The sequence below is a fragment of the Festucalex cinctus genome, chromosome 12, assembly GCF_051991245.1.
Source record: "Festucalex cinctus isolate MCC-2025b chromosome 12, RoL_Fcin_1.0, whole genome shotgun sequence".
NCBI lineage: Eukaryota > Metazoa > Chordata > Actinopteri > Syngnathiformes > Syngnathidae > Festucalex > Festucalex cinctus.
The window spans coordinates 16,912,202-16,928,798 of NC_135422.1; the positions used below are offsets into that span (position 1 = coordinate 16,912,202).

Consider the following 16,597-nt stretch of genomic DNA (forward strand, 5'->3'; position numbering starts at 1 on the left):
CTTCCTATGTCATTCCTGGCATGACCTTTTCAGGCTTTTTTGTGGGTCTTCTCATGATAGACATGGCTACTACATTATGCGTTGCTAAATTAAAGTAGCTTTGAGGGCTGAATTTTTAAAATTGAAAGGATGCGATTGCGCCAAAATGGGCACTTTGGACCAAAATGGCTGCCTTCATGATTCTTTTAAGGCATGGGTCGTGAGACTTTTTTGTGGGTCTACCCTTGATAGATAAGGATGCTAATTTTCATGTTGCCGAGTCAAACGGACTTCAGGGGCTGAAAGTTGAATAACATCCAAAATGGCGTTACCAAGCCAAAACGGTCGCTTTGAACTAAAATGTCTGACTTTCTGCATCTTTTTTGGGCATGACGTCTTAATACTTTTTTTGTGGGTCTACTGATAGATGTGGCTATTAAGTTTCATGTTTCTAAGTCAAACTTATGAGGCAGAATTCTTAAAACAACCTAAAGGGTGCTACCAAGCCAAAATGGGCACTTCAAGCCAAAATGTCTGACTTGCTGTATCTTTTCAAGCATGGCTTCTTGAGACTTTTTTGTGGGTCTACTCATGATAGACATGGCGACTACATTATATTTTGTTAAGTCAAAGTACTAAGTAGCTTTGCAGACTGCATTAAAAAAAAAAACATTCTCAAGAATGCTATTGAGCCAAAATGTGCACTTTGGACCAAAATGGCTGACTTTCTGTATCTTTTCATACATGGGTCCTTGAGACTTTTTTGCGGGTCTACTTCTGATAGATGTGGCTATTAAGTTTCATGCTTCTAAGTCAAACTTATGAGGCAGAATTTTTAAAATAACCTCCAGCGTGCTACCAATCCAAAATGTCTGACTTGCTGTATCTTTTCAAGCATGGCTTCTTGAGACTTTTTTTTGTGGGTCTATTCGTGACAGACATGTCTACAAAATTGAAAAAATGTTACTGAGTGAAACGGGCTTCAGGGGCTGATTTTTTGTTATTATTAGTATTATTATTTCAAATACCGTTACTAACAATATTTGAGGGCCACACTTGTGTCCCGCACCAGTTGTAAATTTTCCCTTTTGTCATTTAATGTCCTATTTTGGATACTTTTAAGCACAATTATGTCCCATGTTTCATGCTCACCTTCTGCACAGCAAAGGGGTCTCTCTGTTCGTGGTCCAAGTATTTCTCCAGGTTGAAGAACGTGTCGAAGAAGATGTGGGCCATGCGGCAACGCTTCAGGTCACCCAACGTAATTTTGCCTGGAAAAACAAAAGAAAAGGAAACATTGCCTGTTAAGTGAAGCAGGCGTGACTGAAGGAATTTGTCCGAGTTGGCATTTACCCGGACTCTCCGGTTTGACCAAATCAAGCATTTGACAAAGCAAGTCTTGGAAGGGCAGCGGTTCGATGCCCATTCGCTCCATGCGCTCGCACTGCTCCTCGTAGAAGTACTCCAACTCGAACATGGACAGCACGCCGTCGCCGTCCACGTCCATGCAGCGGAACCAGTACTCGATGCTGGAGGGAAAACGGTGAGGTAAAGGTACAGCTTGGCTTTTGGTTGACTTTGCTTGCATCAGCCTTTTCTTCTATTATGTGTCTGATAATACAAATATTATTTAAAGTTTTCAACGAAAAGAGGATTTACAAATGCAAAAAAAAAAAAAAAATTTAAAAACAATCCAAAGAGTTTTTATTTCCTACCTCGTGGGATTTTTCTTGTCCTCTTCAGATATGAGAAACCAGACAAACTCAGCGTAGCTCATGCGACCTTCCCTCTGCACGGCATTGCCCCTGGCGACCAATCACACAAGCACCTGATGTTTTAATTCCGCCGTCATATCAATCGTCACGTCCGTATGAGTGATAAACGCTTACCGGGTCACGGCGCCCGAGAACAATCTCTCGATGATTCTGTTGGATGACGCTACGGGTGGACAGGAGAGGATGTCAACAAAGGCGGCCATTTTGTTACATGTTAGCTCATGATTAAATGAGGTCTTGTCAAATAAAATTCTGTAGTATTTAGGTCTGGGCTCGGAATGGGCTAATAATAATAATAATAATAATAATAATAATAATTATTATTATTATTATTATTATTATTATTATTATTATTATTATTATTTTATTTTTATTATTAATTATAATAATAATAATGCATGTGACAGGAAAGGTTAAAGATTTTTTTCTGTAAAAGAAATGATCAGAAAAATAAATTTGGAAAAATAGGAAAATCAAATTGGTTAAAAAATAAAAAAAAATTTTGGGAAAGTAGTTGTCGAAATCTAATTCACTTTTTTCAATAGCAAAAAGTGAAGAAAAAAAAAACATCTGAAACCTTTTTTTTACTTAATTGCTGAAAAAGTAAAAAATCATTATAATATTTACAAGTTACAACTATTGTCCGAAACATAAGAAAAAAAATAACTTGTGGGAAAAAAAAAAGAAGAAAAAGTTTTGAATTGGCTGAAAAATAAAAACTAGGTAACAAAGCTTAATTTTTGCAGACAAAAAGTTGAGAACATAATGCTAATTAAAAAAAACAAAAAACAAAACAGAAATTAAATTTATGAAACAAAAAAGAAAAAAATGTGAAATTATTAGGGAAAAATCGTTGGGAAAATAAATCCAATTTTAGGGGGGAAATGATAATTAAAAAAAACAGTGAAATTCTGAATAAAAAGTAAAAATAAGAGAAATCAGAAAAACTCTGATGAGTGGAAAAACTAAGCAAAAAATATCCAGAAAAATATCAAGTTCCAAATTAAAATGTAAAAAAAAAAAAAAAAAAAAAAAAAAAAAAAAAAAAAAAAAAAAAAAGTAAAAAGTCAGAAAAATGTTTCATAACAGCAACATCATAATGTTAAAATGTCCCCCTAAACCCTCACCTGTGCAGCTCTCAATGGTAAATGGACAAAATGCTTTACTTTTCACCATCTTCCTCTTGTAAAATTGTTGAAACTGTTTCATCCTCTCACCGTGGTCGTTGTAGCGCGCCAGGTCCTTGTGGTCGATGTAGAGGTCGTGGTCGCTGTCCAGCTCCCAGAACTTGCAGTAGATGACGTAGAAGTGCTCGTAGGAGAAGTAGTCGGTGATCTGGTTGATGTCGTCCTCCTCCTCCAGCAGCGCCAGCGTCTGTAGGAAGTTGCTGCGCCGCAGCTCCATCATGGACACGCGGCCCGTCCACGAGCGGTTCACCACGTAGAAGATCCGCTGGATCACCTGCCAGACAAAGTGTCAAGCTTATTTTTCATTAACAAAAATTAACCAGATAACAAGCTACAATTAAAAAAAAATAGTTTTCATTTTTAGTCGAGATGCAAGTGACAAAATGGCCGCCCCTCAGATGGCTAAAACGAGTCGATTTTGCTGCTTAATTCATATCCCACCATCGCAATATTAATCAAAATGTCATGTTTAGAGTGGGGGCGCATAAATTATAAAACTGTAAAGAAAATTTTCAACTAGACTTTCCCTTTAATAACATATTAGTTAAGAATATTACTTAAATGACAAAAATAAGAAACATATGTTTTACAATATTTATTTTATTATTAAAATGTTGTTTCGAGAGACACGGTACTATCACTGAGCCACTTCCTGGTTCATGTAGCATGCTGCTAATGTGTCACAGTGAGGAAAATAAAACTGGTGAGCTGGTCTCCATGAAAGGAAGTGTCCAAATATGGGCATGGAAAAGGCTACAGAAGGTGTGAGGGGGGCAGTGGGAAATTTGCTGCATACAAGACAAGACTGTACTGGCCATCAGACTTTCCGTGATGCATTTACATATCCCATACGCAGGTGAACTTACATTTATCATTGCTGAGACTTAATTTAAAGTTTTTTTGTTTTGTTTTTTTAATTACCGTTGTGATGTAGCGGGAATGAAACTCGGGTGCATCCTTCAGAAATGTGAGTCCGGGATGCGTGTCCACGATATCCTAAACAAACAAGATAAATAGTTCAAATCAATCAAAATATACAAATTAAAATAAAATGTGCAAAATTAAAATAAATCAAAATGATAAAAAAAAAAATAATGCTGTAACAAATAAAATCAAGGTAGAAATATTTCTAAATATGATAACAAAATATTTAAAAAAAAAATGCATATAATAAATTCAAAATGTAGAAAATGAAATAAAGTAGAAGAAAATAACTGACCTGCAGAAGAGGAATGAAGTCCTCCTGCTCCAGGTATTGACAGCCGGGTTTGGCGAGCAGGCTCATAAACCGCGAGGCGTCGTCGTGGCAACTGTGCAGCAACCTGCAGGAGCGCGGCGTTGTTTTAACTTTGTAAGTGACTTCCATCCGGATCGACTTCAAATGCAACCTACTTCCTCCAGGTGGCGACAAAGGAGTGAACCGAGACGAAGCCCGTCCTCTCGCCGCCGGCCCCGTAGAACATGGCCGCCTTCCAGTACAGAGGACACTCACACGCCTGAAAGCAAAATACTTTGTTACTATTACCGGTGTCAAAATTATCGCATTATCTCATTAACATAAAGTGCCTTTAACGGCACTAACATTTTTAACGCTCAATTATACGACCGCTTCCTTATTTGAGAGCGGCATCACGGCAGTTTTAAAAATGTGCATAATTTCACAAGTTACTTCATGTTAAAATTTAGTCAGCTCTTAATATGAAAAGAAAAATGCACTGAGCTGTCACCATTGTCTTACAAATGCAATTATGCCATGTAGTGAAAGAAAAATGATGATCAACACAAATCAGTCACACTTGTTTTTTGTTTTGTTTTTTACCGTACAATACATATTTTAGATTTTATTTTTTTTATTTAATTGTTATGAAATTACTGTATCAATGACTAAAAAATAAAACCACATTTAAATTAGGAAAAAATGTACATTTTATAGTAAATTTAGATATAAATTGAGGTATAAAATGTGCGATTAATCATCAGTTAATTATTGAAGTAATGCGATTAATTACGATTAAAAATTTGAAACGTCATTTTTTTTTTTTTTTTTTTTATTGATTGCAACGTTCACTTTTACTCCACTACATTTCCGTTGTAAAATGGATACTTTTATGCAGATAATTTGCCTCCAACAAAAGTTTCAAAGAAGGTATTGGACAGCTCTCGAAAACAAAACAATGCTAACAGCACAACACTCCATCGTGTGCAACTCATGCTAGCAACGTAGCAACCATGGCTAAGAGTGGCTTGTTTACATGCCATTACGATATTACCGTACAACCGTAGTTTTTTTTTTTTTTTAAATCACAAAAATCTGCCATTTCTACAGGGCTGTGTAGACTTTTGATACCCAGCGCAAGTTATACATGACTGACTGACCTTAGCGACCTTGCTCATCTCGTAAATGTCGGCCTTCTCCTCCTCAAACTCCGTGAAGGCCGCTTCGATGGCGGCGATGGCCGCGTCGTGGTTGGCCGGCGGGCCAGCGGCAGGAAGACCGCGCGGGTAGTAGAACCTGGGAATGTTGATGGCAGGAGGAGGAGGTGGCGAAGGAGGGGTGATGATCACCGGAGCCGCTGGTGGCGGTGGGCTGGGCGAGCGGTGCGAGGGGACGTGCAGCGAGGGGACGGCGGATGCCTGGGCAGGCGCCGGGGGCGGCGTGCCGGGTTTCTTCTCCGCTTTGGACTGGACCTGAGGTCAACACAGGGAGGATGATGTCATCGGAGAATCTGATTTATGTTCGAGAGTAACTTTTTTTCTCCAGTTGTGTTGCTTGACGTTCAGGAGTAAGCAATGGGAAAGCACCGTTTTATATCCCAAAAACTGATGATCACGGGTGTTACGTTCCAAAAACTCCCCGCGATAATGGAAATCTGCGTTAATTTTATTTTAGTTTTTTTAATTCCCGTTAATTGTGGAAATGTTGAAAGCATCCCACATGTTATTCGGAATTTTATTCTCCTCACTTACTTGCCGAGAAACAACTCCCACATAATACTTCCGATTTACACTGTTCCAAGTTCGACTTGCTTCAAAAATTCATGCCTTCCGGGCTATATATCATCTGATTCCACATTACTTTCAGTACTACCACAATTTAACGTTTAAACTTTTCCCCATTCATTTTCAATAGGACTGACATTGAACTTTTTCTAAGTCCCACTTTCCACGCCCACTTTCATACATACAACTGATCATCATTACCAGCTCTCTGATACACATGGTTAAGTGCATTGTCCAGTAACCAGGAGGTCCCGGGTTCGAATCCCACCCCTGACTGTACATTGCAAATATCCATGGGAATTATGCTTAGTGGTATAACTGTATACCAAATGACTATTATATCAGGAAATGCATTATAATTTTCGCTGAAAATGGCTTTCATCAGATGGCCATTTTTTTAATAAATATGCCATTAGCCATGAATTTGAAAAAGACAAGTTAGCTCAGTTGTTAGAGCAATTTCTTCCCCGATGGAGAACTTTGGTTCAAACCCCGTTAGGACCACATTTTAGTACAGTCGATGGTTTGATACCGACTGACTATCGTTTCAGGAAATGGATTATAATTAATCTGAAATGATTAAATCGCACGTTAAAACAAATTGCAGTTCAAGTTTTCCTCTTATTCATTTATCTTTCAACTTCAATTAAAACCTTGTAATTTTCACATCATTTATCTTTCAATTTACCTCATAAGCATTCAGCTATTATCATTCAGCATTCCCACGCAATTTGTCCAGAAATTGCCCTTAGTCTAGTTATGTATATATTTTCATTTATTATATGTTTTTTCGCTTTGGTATGATTTTTACTTTATTATAAATTCTTTTTTATTCATCATATATGTTCTTTTTTCATTTACATTCATTTTTTTCCATTAAAAGTATGTTTTTGTTAAATGCACTTGTTATACAGCACCTATATTTTCTATCTCTGGAATGCAATGTCGTGGCGCGACTGGTCAGATACTGTTGAAAAGGTCTCGTCGAGACGAATCCACGGATGCCAGTATGTCCTGGGTCGGGCGTTGGGTTCAAGAGATATGGCCGTATAATCATATACATATAATCCGTGAATGATAGCATCAGTAAATTGTGACAAGTAAGTTATTTGAGGCAAGCGTTTATTTTTCTTCATTACCCGTAAACGAGACGAGTACACTTCCAACCCATTGTTTTCTTTCTTGGTAAGCGAAGAGTTACTTGAGGGGGGACGGGGGTTGTGTGTGGGGGGGGATTTTTTTTCTTCTTATTGGATGATTCACCTTCTCACTCAGTTCTTTATTTGAGGAAATTGATGCCAGTGGAATCAACCGACAAAACTTGACTCCTCAACTTCATACCCCAAATCAACAATACAGGAAGTTGTTAGCGTGCAAAACCTGCTTCCGGTGGCCATTTTGCACAGTGCGTGTATTGAGCCTGACAGCTGTAAACCCCCCTCCTCCCCTCCACCCCTCAACCCCCCTTACCCTCTGCATTCATTCTATCACTCTATTCCTGCGCCTCCCGTCTATTAATACCCTGGCTGGTATCTGCCTCAGAATAGTTTGACGTTCCCGGCATGTCCTATGTGAGAAAAAAGCTGTACACATGCGACATATTTTGCAGATTTTGCAATTTTCCGCGCTGCAACCTTGTGGCGGTTGCGCAAACTGACCTGCTGTTGTTGCTGCTGCTGCTGCTGAAAAGACTTCAGTCTTTTCTTGAAGCGCGACGGCAAGACAAAGTCACATCCCCGCGCCAGAAAGGCCAGCTCGCCCCGCAGGTCGGGGTCCCGGCGCAACGACGTCTCCTTGATCATCATGGTCAGGGTGGGGGGGTCTCCGCACGCAAATACAGTACGCCCCCGTTAGATATCCAACAACAACAACAACAACAAAAAGACTCCTGAAAGTAGCCCAGAACCTTCACCTCCGTACGCCGTGATAGTAATCCAGCATGCGAGGTTCCTGTGCAAGGAGACCACCCGGGCATGATCCACGTACCATCCGGGGGGGCTAGCAAACCTTGTGGTGTCCCCCCCCCTCACGCAGTCTCTCTGGTGCCTGCCGCTCCACAAGCTCAGAACTGAGAAACATGAGCCATGACGGAGTCGGGCAACACGCACATACACAGCTCACCGGTTGAGAAGGGGGTGTTGCACTCAGCAAAGGCCCCTTCCATGTGAGTGGGCGGGGCAATCAAAGAAGTAATTTTGGACGTGATGAATCAGTGACTGACACTTTGCTAACATTCCAGGAAGTTTGTCACCTGGTCCTGAAACTTTTAACATAGCCTGTGATGGATTGGAGCCAAACTCACTTTTTTATTTTAGTTATATTTATTTATTTTATATATATTTATTTATATATTATTTCATCCACCCATCCATACATCCATCCATCCATCCATTTTCTTGACCGCCTACTCCTCACAAGGGTCGCGGAGGATGCTGGAGCCTATCCCAGCTGGCTTGGGGCAGTAGGCGGGGTACACCCCGAACTGGTCGCCAGCCAATCACAGGGCACACAGAGACAAACAACCATTCACACTCACAAGCACACCTAGGGACAATTCAGAGCGCCCAATTAACCTGCCACGCATGTCTTTGGAATGTGGGAGGAGACTGGAGTAACCGGAGAAGACCCGCAGGCACGGGTAGAACATACAAACTCCACCCAGGAAGGCCGGAGCCTGAACTCGAACTTGCGTACTGGGAGGCGGATGTGCTAACCACTCACCCACCATGCCGCCTATATATTATTTATTTTTATTATTTTTAGATTTACTATATCGAGGCACTTGTTTACAAAAATAATTTTAAAAAAAATTGTGATTTCATATACAGTAGACAAGTCACCCCTAACTCTTTAACTGACAGAGGTATTCATTTAACAATTTGTATTATCTAAAGTGGCGTAAGAGTCCATAACAGACCTAAAATAAGAGTAAAAATAAATATTTCTCTGTCTCTGAGAATTATTGTAAAGAAACCATCAGGTGTACCTAATTAAGTGGCCAATGAGTGGCCCAAGCGCCAAGTGGCCAATGCAGCTGTGTGCAAATTCCATCAGGAATGCAAACTTCTCACAATCTGCTAGTGGAATAAACACGCTCTTCACGCTTTTCCTTTTTTCTCAAGTGGGCTCAGTGGAGAATCTGGCGCCCTCTAGTGGTCTCGGCGATCACTTACATTTCCACATCAACAACTCGGAATGCATTTCCTGTCTAAAACAACAAATTACTTGTTTGTATGCATTTGATTGTTATTATTATTTAACATCTTAAGTGTGCTAGTGACTTTTCCAGACACGTAAGCAACCTTGTGTTTTTTAGGCTACCTCCGCTGTGCGCACCCCTGCTGAATTCTTTGGAACAACTCCACTCTACTGAAGCCAAGGTCGCATACCAATCCCACGTACACATACACACACATACACGAACACACTTTTCCTGATGTGCTGCAGGAGGAAACATTCATCACTGTATCTTGTGACTATCAACAAACGAGCGCCATGCAGGGAGGATGTTACGTCGACTCATTTGTTATTGAAATGTATTTTACACACACGTTGCTAAATCGACATTATAATAAATAAGAATCAAATACACATTTTCAGCACTGTAGAATCAGTCACAAAAATCATCATTCAGGATTTTTTTTTTTTTTACTTTTGCAAATGACACATATACAAATAATCAAGTTTTAGTTTAATTTATTTCTGTTCTGGGATTTGCTTGGTTTTCATTTTCCCAAGTATCAACTTTCACAAAAATAATAGATATTATGGATGTCTCAATCACATTTTTTTTGCACCCAATTCCATGTCAAGTCGTTTAAATTGAGGATCCGCTGAAACCGAGTCTGATCCATTTCCTCACAGATTTTTAAGTTTTCCTATAACCGAATAGTGGAGATGGTCCCAAAAAATCTTTGCTGGTCTGGGTGTGCTTGCTGTGAGGTGCTTATATAATTTTGTAGGAATAATTGTAAATAATAAGTTATACATTTTCTGCAATGAAGAACTGCTTATGCTTGCAATGAAGAATGCTTTGCTCTGTTCCCACTCACAATCACACAGCCTGGCTATTTGAAGATGACTCAAAAAACTGAAGAACCACAACATCTAACGCAGCTGAATGGTTCGAGCCAGTCTGCTGAGGCCGCCTCTTTTCTGTTAAGAAATGATTGCAAACTTGACCACACATATACTCAGCAAACTTCCACTCACATGCAGAACAAATAAACCAACAAGTACACTGTGTTCCAACTAAGCCTTCCATTTTCACTTTTAGGGTTGGAACACCCATGTAACTAGGGGCGTGGAAAACCAAATAAAAAGAGAGGGTGAGGAGAGGAATCTTCAGAGAGTGCAGGAGTGAATTGTATCAGTCAGTTCCTCTCCTCTCGCCTCGCGAGCCTTGAACTGAGTGTCTTCTCTCCTTTTTGTGTTGTGTTTAAATAATGTCAAACAGGTAAACCTGACACATTTATAACATTTTATTTTCTTTGCAAAGTAATTTCAGTTGTTTCTTTATATGATAAGGTGCTATTTAGTTGACTTGACTTGATGTACGGTTAGTTATCACAGTGCTACTTATTAAGCCACAGCAGCTAGCTAGCTAGCTAGCTAGCAACGAAGCTACAGCTGTGGCTAAATGTGTTGCGGTTTCGGTAATCACCATCGCTGTCACAGCGCCGAGAAGGGTAAACTTCTTACAAGTATCGTTCTCACAAAGGAAGTACGAGGACTAACAGAGGGAAAGACAGAGAAGCCATGCTAATTGCTAAGCTAACCAGCTGATGTTACCCATGAAAGATCGGAATTCCGCTTTTCATAGAAATGAAAATTGGGGGGGGGTCGATTCAGAAATCTTTTTTTTTTTTTTGTGAGCCAGCCATTAGGTCAAAGAAGGACAAGGGAATGAGGAGGGTGGGAATGAAGACAACAGGTGTGCCATTTGCAGAGCGCTTCTGCTGTTCCCGCCGCGATACGGCAACAGGCGAGTCAGCCCAATGAAGGCATGATGAGAAGATAAGTGCTTCAAAGGCGGCTGGGGGGGTAGAACTAGGGGGCGGCGGTTCAGCTGTCCTGCAGCGCCAACTGGTATGCTGAATGTGTGCACGCCACTTCCCAGGAATTACTTGTGCGAACAAAACCACTTCCGAAATCACCTGCTAGGAGCGACCACTGCCTGGCGGCTGTGTGTAAAAATATCCGTGTACGCATAGCAACTCCATTTGCGTGTTTATTTCTGCTTGAGGTGCTAGGCAGATTTCAGGCACGGTACAGTAAAAAACAACCTTACCAAAAAAACAAAAAACAAAAAAACAGCCCCCTTATAGCTTGTTTCACTGAGCAATATATTTGGTAGCCATGTCTATCATGAGTAGACCCACAAAAAAATGTCTAAAACTATGCAAGGGTATTGCTGCCACAGCAGGGAAAAAAAACGTTTTAAAGGGATACTTAATTCATTGAGCCATTTTCAGCAATAAAAAGTTAATATTTTGTCTATAATTCATGTGGTAACGTCACTATTTGTCACGTACAATTAATACCTTTAAAAAGTCATTTTTTCCTACTTGCTGTCGACTGATGATGACATCACCTGCACTGAGGAAGTAGGTAACGACCAATCATGGCTCAGTTTACTGACAAAACTCAGAAAACAGGTGAGCCGTGATTGGCCGTTAACGACTTCCTCAGCACAGCACAGGTGATGTCATCATCAGTCGACAGCAAGTAGAAAAAATTACTTTTTAAAGGTATTAATTGTACATGAAAAATAATGACGTTACCACATGAATTATAGACAAAATATTAACTTTTTACTGCTGAAACGGCTCAATGAGTATCGCTTTAACATAATTTTCACGTTTTTACATAAGTTTCATGTTTTAATATGATCATTTCACGTTTTAACATGATAAATATGCTAAAACATTAAACTTATGTAAAAACGTGAAAATTATCGTTTTTACAGAAGTTTCACGTTTTTACATGATCATTTTCACGTTTTTACATAAGTTTCATGTAACATGATCATTTTCACGTTTTTACATAAGCTTCATCTTTTAACAATATTTATGTTGAAACGTAAAATGATCATGTTAAAACATGAAACTTAAGTAAACAGTGGAAATTATGTAAAAACGTTTTTATTATCGTTTTTACATAAGTTTCACATTTTAACATAAATATGTTAAAACATTAAACTTATAAATATGAAACTTGTAAATATTAGGAAACTTATAAATGTTTGAAACATGAAACTTACGTAAATACGTGAAAATGATCGTTTTTATGTTTCACATTTTTACATGATCATTTTTACGTTTTAACTTAAGTTTCACGTTTTTACATGATCATTTTCAAATTTTTATATGTTTCATGTAACATGACAATTTTTACCTTTTTACACAAGCTTCATGTTTTAACAATATTTATCATGTTAAAAATGTGAAATGATCATGTTAAAACAAGAAACTTAAGTAAAACGTGAAACTTCTGTAAAAATTATAATAAAAACGTTTTTCCATAATTTAACATGATAAATATGTTAAAACATTAAACTTATAAATACAAAACTTATAAATATTATCAAACTTGTGTAAAAACGTGAAAATTATACATGCTAAAACTTGACATGGCTCTTGGTTTTTGTTTTTGTTCCCCCCCCCCCACCCCCCCCCCCCCACCCTGGTGTGGCAGCAATATGCTTCCATATTAAAAAAAAAAAAAAAAAAAAAAGTGAAACGACAGAAGAAGTCAGCCATTTTGGTTCTAAGTGCTCAGTTGATCTCACTCGCACCCTTTAATGATCTTGGCTATGTACTTAATATTATATTAGTGAATTTTCTAATGTATCATTCCGTAACTGACGTCAAGAGCAAAGTTAGCAGATGAAAAAAATTGATTCAAGGTCAAAATGATTTTGTGTTTTCCGTTCAATTCTAATAATCATACACATTTTTTTTTGTTTGTTTGACTTTAAAGTGATCCAGACAGAGCAGAGATGGACGGCCCATTGGGGAGACGGAGGACACGGTCTGATGGTTTGTTCAGACTTTGGCGGAAATGGATCGGAACCGCGCTCAGGAAATGCTAAAGTCATCAAAGGAGTTTGTTGCGGTTGTTGCCGGCGAGTCAGCAAAGATTTTCCACAGCCTGTATTCATGTCTTGACTCGAAAGCTTTCAAAGTTCACCCAAGTTCACGCAAAACTGCTGCTTGGGCTGTCAATCGATAGTAATCCATACGATTGTTTCTTTAATGTAGCACAACTTCATTTTTTTTTTTTATTTAATCTTGAAAAATTTGTCTCACGGAAGATCCCAAATAAATGTCTTGCTTTAATATAGAACAAAAAGAACCTTCATCTTTGAGCTTGAGCTTAGAATTTCCCACAGTCCTCGAATGTAGCATCTCCCCATTGATTCATTCCAAATAACTGTTTGATTTTAATAAGTCACGTGACCAAGCTTTCGCTTGGAGTTACAATACTTGCATTATTTCCTGGCAAATGGCAACATTTGATTTTTCCCACACTCAATAAAGTAATCACATCCCTCGTGATGCATTCACTAAGAATTGTTGTTTATTTTTATTGTTTTTTTTTATATTTAGAATGGGATAAAAACAAAAACGCTGTTTTTAGTTGTAAAAAAAATAAACAAATGAATAAAAATATTTCTATTCAAGTGGAAATAGTTCATTTTGCAAAAATATCTATACAAACATTTGAAATGAAATAAAACTAATAAAAACTGGCACCGATTACGTTTTTTGTTAATCTTTGTCTAACTGGGAAATATAATGCTTTAAGCGCAACATTGTTTATTCTATTCAACATGTAGCAACCACCTTCCTATTATGACACTTTTCTTTACTGCTTTTCATTTCAGGATGACCCAAAGAATGAAAACTGTTTATGTCCGCTTGTTTTGTATCAACAACAACCACACCCTGCATTTTGTAATTATTCAATACTCACTTGGCCAACACAGGGGTAAAGGGAAAGGCTATTTCAAGATTTAGTATAAGTGGAAATGGATATAAATGGATCATTTAGATGGCACATAACTTCAGAAATCCTGACCTTTTAAATAAAGACTGGTGAGTGTTCATTGGCAGATCTTCCACTAGATGGAGTGAAAGAGCAGTTCCACAAGCTTTCAAAAAGACACTAGAGGGCAGCAGTCACTACTTGGTACTGAGAAAGTGAAAGTAGGCTACAGCAGAACCTTCCTGGTGACCCCAACGAACTCAGGTTATGTTTTGATGGGTTATGTTTGATAAAATTACATAAAAAAAAAAAGAATGCTATGAATGTACGAATAATTTGATTTTTTAAATTTTTTTAAACTTGTTTCTACTGGATGACAGCAACAAAACAAACCCTAAAGAATTGCTTGTAGTAATAAATAAATAAAATAAATATATACATGTATTAATTAATTAAAAATCCCACAATTCTGCAATGCTTTTTACACCAAGTTCCTAAAAAACCCAAAAAAACTTTGCTCTACTTGGCCATTACAATGACCAAAACTAAAATGCTATAAAATACATTTACACATTTTATTTAATTATTATTATTTCTTGTTTTACTTTTTAAGTCAGCCGCGATTGAGGATAGCTGTAACACAAAGGGACACCTGAGCGGAGATCAGGTCACAACCTTGCTTGTCTCACATGTTCCCTGCAAAAAAAAAAAAAAAAAAAAATTGTGAAAACAACCTCCCTTGCGAGCTCTTGCGAGGGAGTCCCGCTATCCGGCCATGATTGTGGAGTGGGGGAGTCCCATGAAGACACTGCCCCCCCCCCATCTCTCCCATGTTTTGGTGGTTGCCATGGTGACACAGTCTCCAGCCGAGTTAAAAGCTTCCAGATGAAAAGGTGACTCGCTTTACAAAAAAAAAAAAAAGTTTGACGCTAAAGTGGGAACAGCAGTTTGGAGGACGTCCCAGGCTGCAGCAGTGTGAGCGGCGGGGCCGGGCGATGATGTCAGCGGCTTAACGGCTAACAATACGAGCATGCCAAGTGATTCACCTCAACTTTGAATAGTGTGACCAATATTGGGAAAAGGCAGGAGGTTTCTCTCTCTCTCTCTCTCTCTCTCTCTCTATATATATATATATATATATATATATATATATATATATATATATATATATATATTAGGAGGGGTTTTAAAGTGCTTTTACATTTTGTTACGTCATAATGAACATGACAAACTCAAATCCTAACCAAGCGAATTGAACTGTATTGAGATAGGTGTCAAATGATCTTTACATCATCATTTCATGAGCCACACTGGGAAAGCCTGCTTCAAAGCTCTCTGTTGGGCCTTGTACTTGTGCATGAAGTCCAAACAAGCATCTTCCCCCACTTGGCATGCGTTCCTGCTGTGACCTTATTTCCTGTCGAAGGAGTGATGTCATTCTCCAGCGAAGCAGAGTCAACAACCGTACAGTTCTGGAAACCCCCTCCCCAAAAGTACGTCGACCCCACCCGTTTATATCCCCGCCTGTTTTTTTTTTTTTCCCCTCAACTTGTCCCTCCATGTGTATAAAGTGTTTTTGTGCAAATCCTCTCCTCGTGTTGTTTCTGACAGACAGTTATTACCTTCCTATCTGCATACTTTCCTTAAGCTGCGCTTTCATCCCCTTCCCCAAAAAAAAACCCTTTGTGCCAAAACGCAGCTTGCTTCTCTCTGAGCTGACAACAGTTGACTGGCTGGATAAAAACACACGGGATGGAAAAAGAGACGCTGGAAAATGGTCAAATGTCTTTCAGCTTCCTGTCAATAACAGATATTTGATATTTTGTGTTATTAATTAGTCTATTTTGTTTTTTGTACTTTTAAGCACATATACAATCTTAAATCTACATCTATGCCATCCGAGCACCTATTTTCCAGCGTGCTAATCCAGTTCAGGGTCACAGGCACCCAAGGATGCACTTAAATCAGCTATGTGAGCTAAAAGCTTCTTCTTAGATTCCCTCCTATAAAACACGAATGTGAAACACGGGCACATTGCGGCGCAGATCTCGACGACTCCGCTTACGATCCCCCGCTGAGAGTTGGGCCGGGCGGACGAGCCTGCCCGGAATTTGACGTCACACGTCGGTGCCATTCGACAGGTGGAGCGAAAGCGCTAAAGTGAGCACCACGACGCCGCGGCAGGCTTTCGTCCCAAGCGGTTCAAAAGCGGCCCATTAAGTGTACGGGGGGGCATTCCGTCAGAGCCTTGTTTGCGGCTCGACTGACACTTTAATGTGCGAGTGGGGCCGAGAGGAATATTAGTAATAATTCCCACCATTGGTATTGGGTGTCAGGGAGGCTATTCTCAAATCCGGTTGTGACCTACGGTAGCGCAGGGTTGCTTGCCTAGCATGATCTCAAGGTGGTACTGACGACTTGAGTATGTTACAAGCTCTCCATAGGTTTGAGGTCAGGGGATGACTTTCTTTTCTTTTCTTTTTGAAAATATTCTTCTAGGCACTCAAAAACAAAACGTTTAAATATTGAGAAATATATAAAAAAAAAAAACTTTTTTTTTTCCTAAAAATTAGCAAATATTCAAATCCGTGGGTGCCCAACTGCATGTTACACACCTATTAAATATGATGACGCAATCCAGAAAAAGACAATATCTTTACTTTGGAT

At 39.0% G+C, this 16,597-nt stretch overlaps 1 protein-coding gene across 4 annotated transcripts in view; it reads right to left on the reverse strand.

Moving 5' to 3' along the window:
• Positions 1 to 16,597, reverse strand: part of ppp2r3a (protein phosphatase 2, regulatory subunit B'', alpha) — a 61,871-nt gene that overhangs the window by 7,980 nt on the left and 37,294 nt on the right. For 3 of the 4 annotated variants that reach the window (XR_013287619.1, XM_077539359.1, XM_077539358.1), the window contains 9 exons: positions 5,318 to 5,629; positions 4,334 to 4,437; positions 4,161 to 4,263; positions 3,863 to 3,937; positions 2,972 to 3,215; positions 1,869 to 1,917; positions 1,695 to 1,784; positions 1,333 to 1,508; positions 1,132 to 1,250 (listed from right to left, as the gene is read on the reverse strand). Coding sequence is in view for 3 of the 4 variants with exons in the window: in XM_077539359.1 (XP_077395485.1) it covers positions 1,132 to 1,250; positions 1,333 to 1,508; positions 1,695 to 1,784; positions 1,869 to 1,917; positions 2,972 to 3,215; positions 3,863 to 3,937; positions 4,161 to 4,263; positions 4,334 to 4,437; positions 5,318 to 5,629 (1,272 nt within the window). In the remaining variant the exon portion in view is untranslated. Of the gene's footprint in view, positions 1 to 1,131; positions 1,251 to 1,332; positions 1,509 to 1,694; positions 1,785 to 1,868; positions 1,918 to 2,971; positions 3,216 to 3,862; positions 3,938 to 4,160; positions 4,264 to 4,333; positions 4,438 to 5,317; positions 5,630 to 7,599; positions 7,764 to 7,853; positions 8,043 to 16,597 lie in introns of those variants that run through there. The other variant, XM_077539360.1, reaches the window with a different exon arrangement.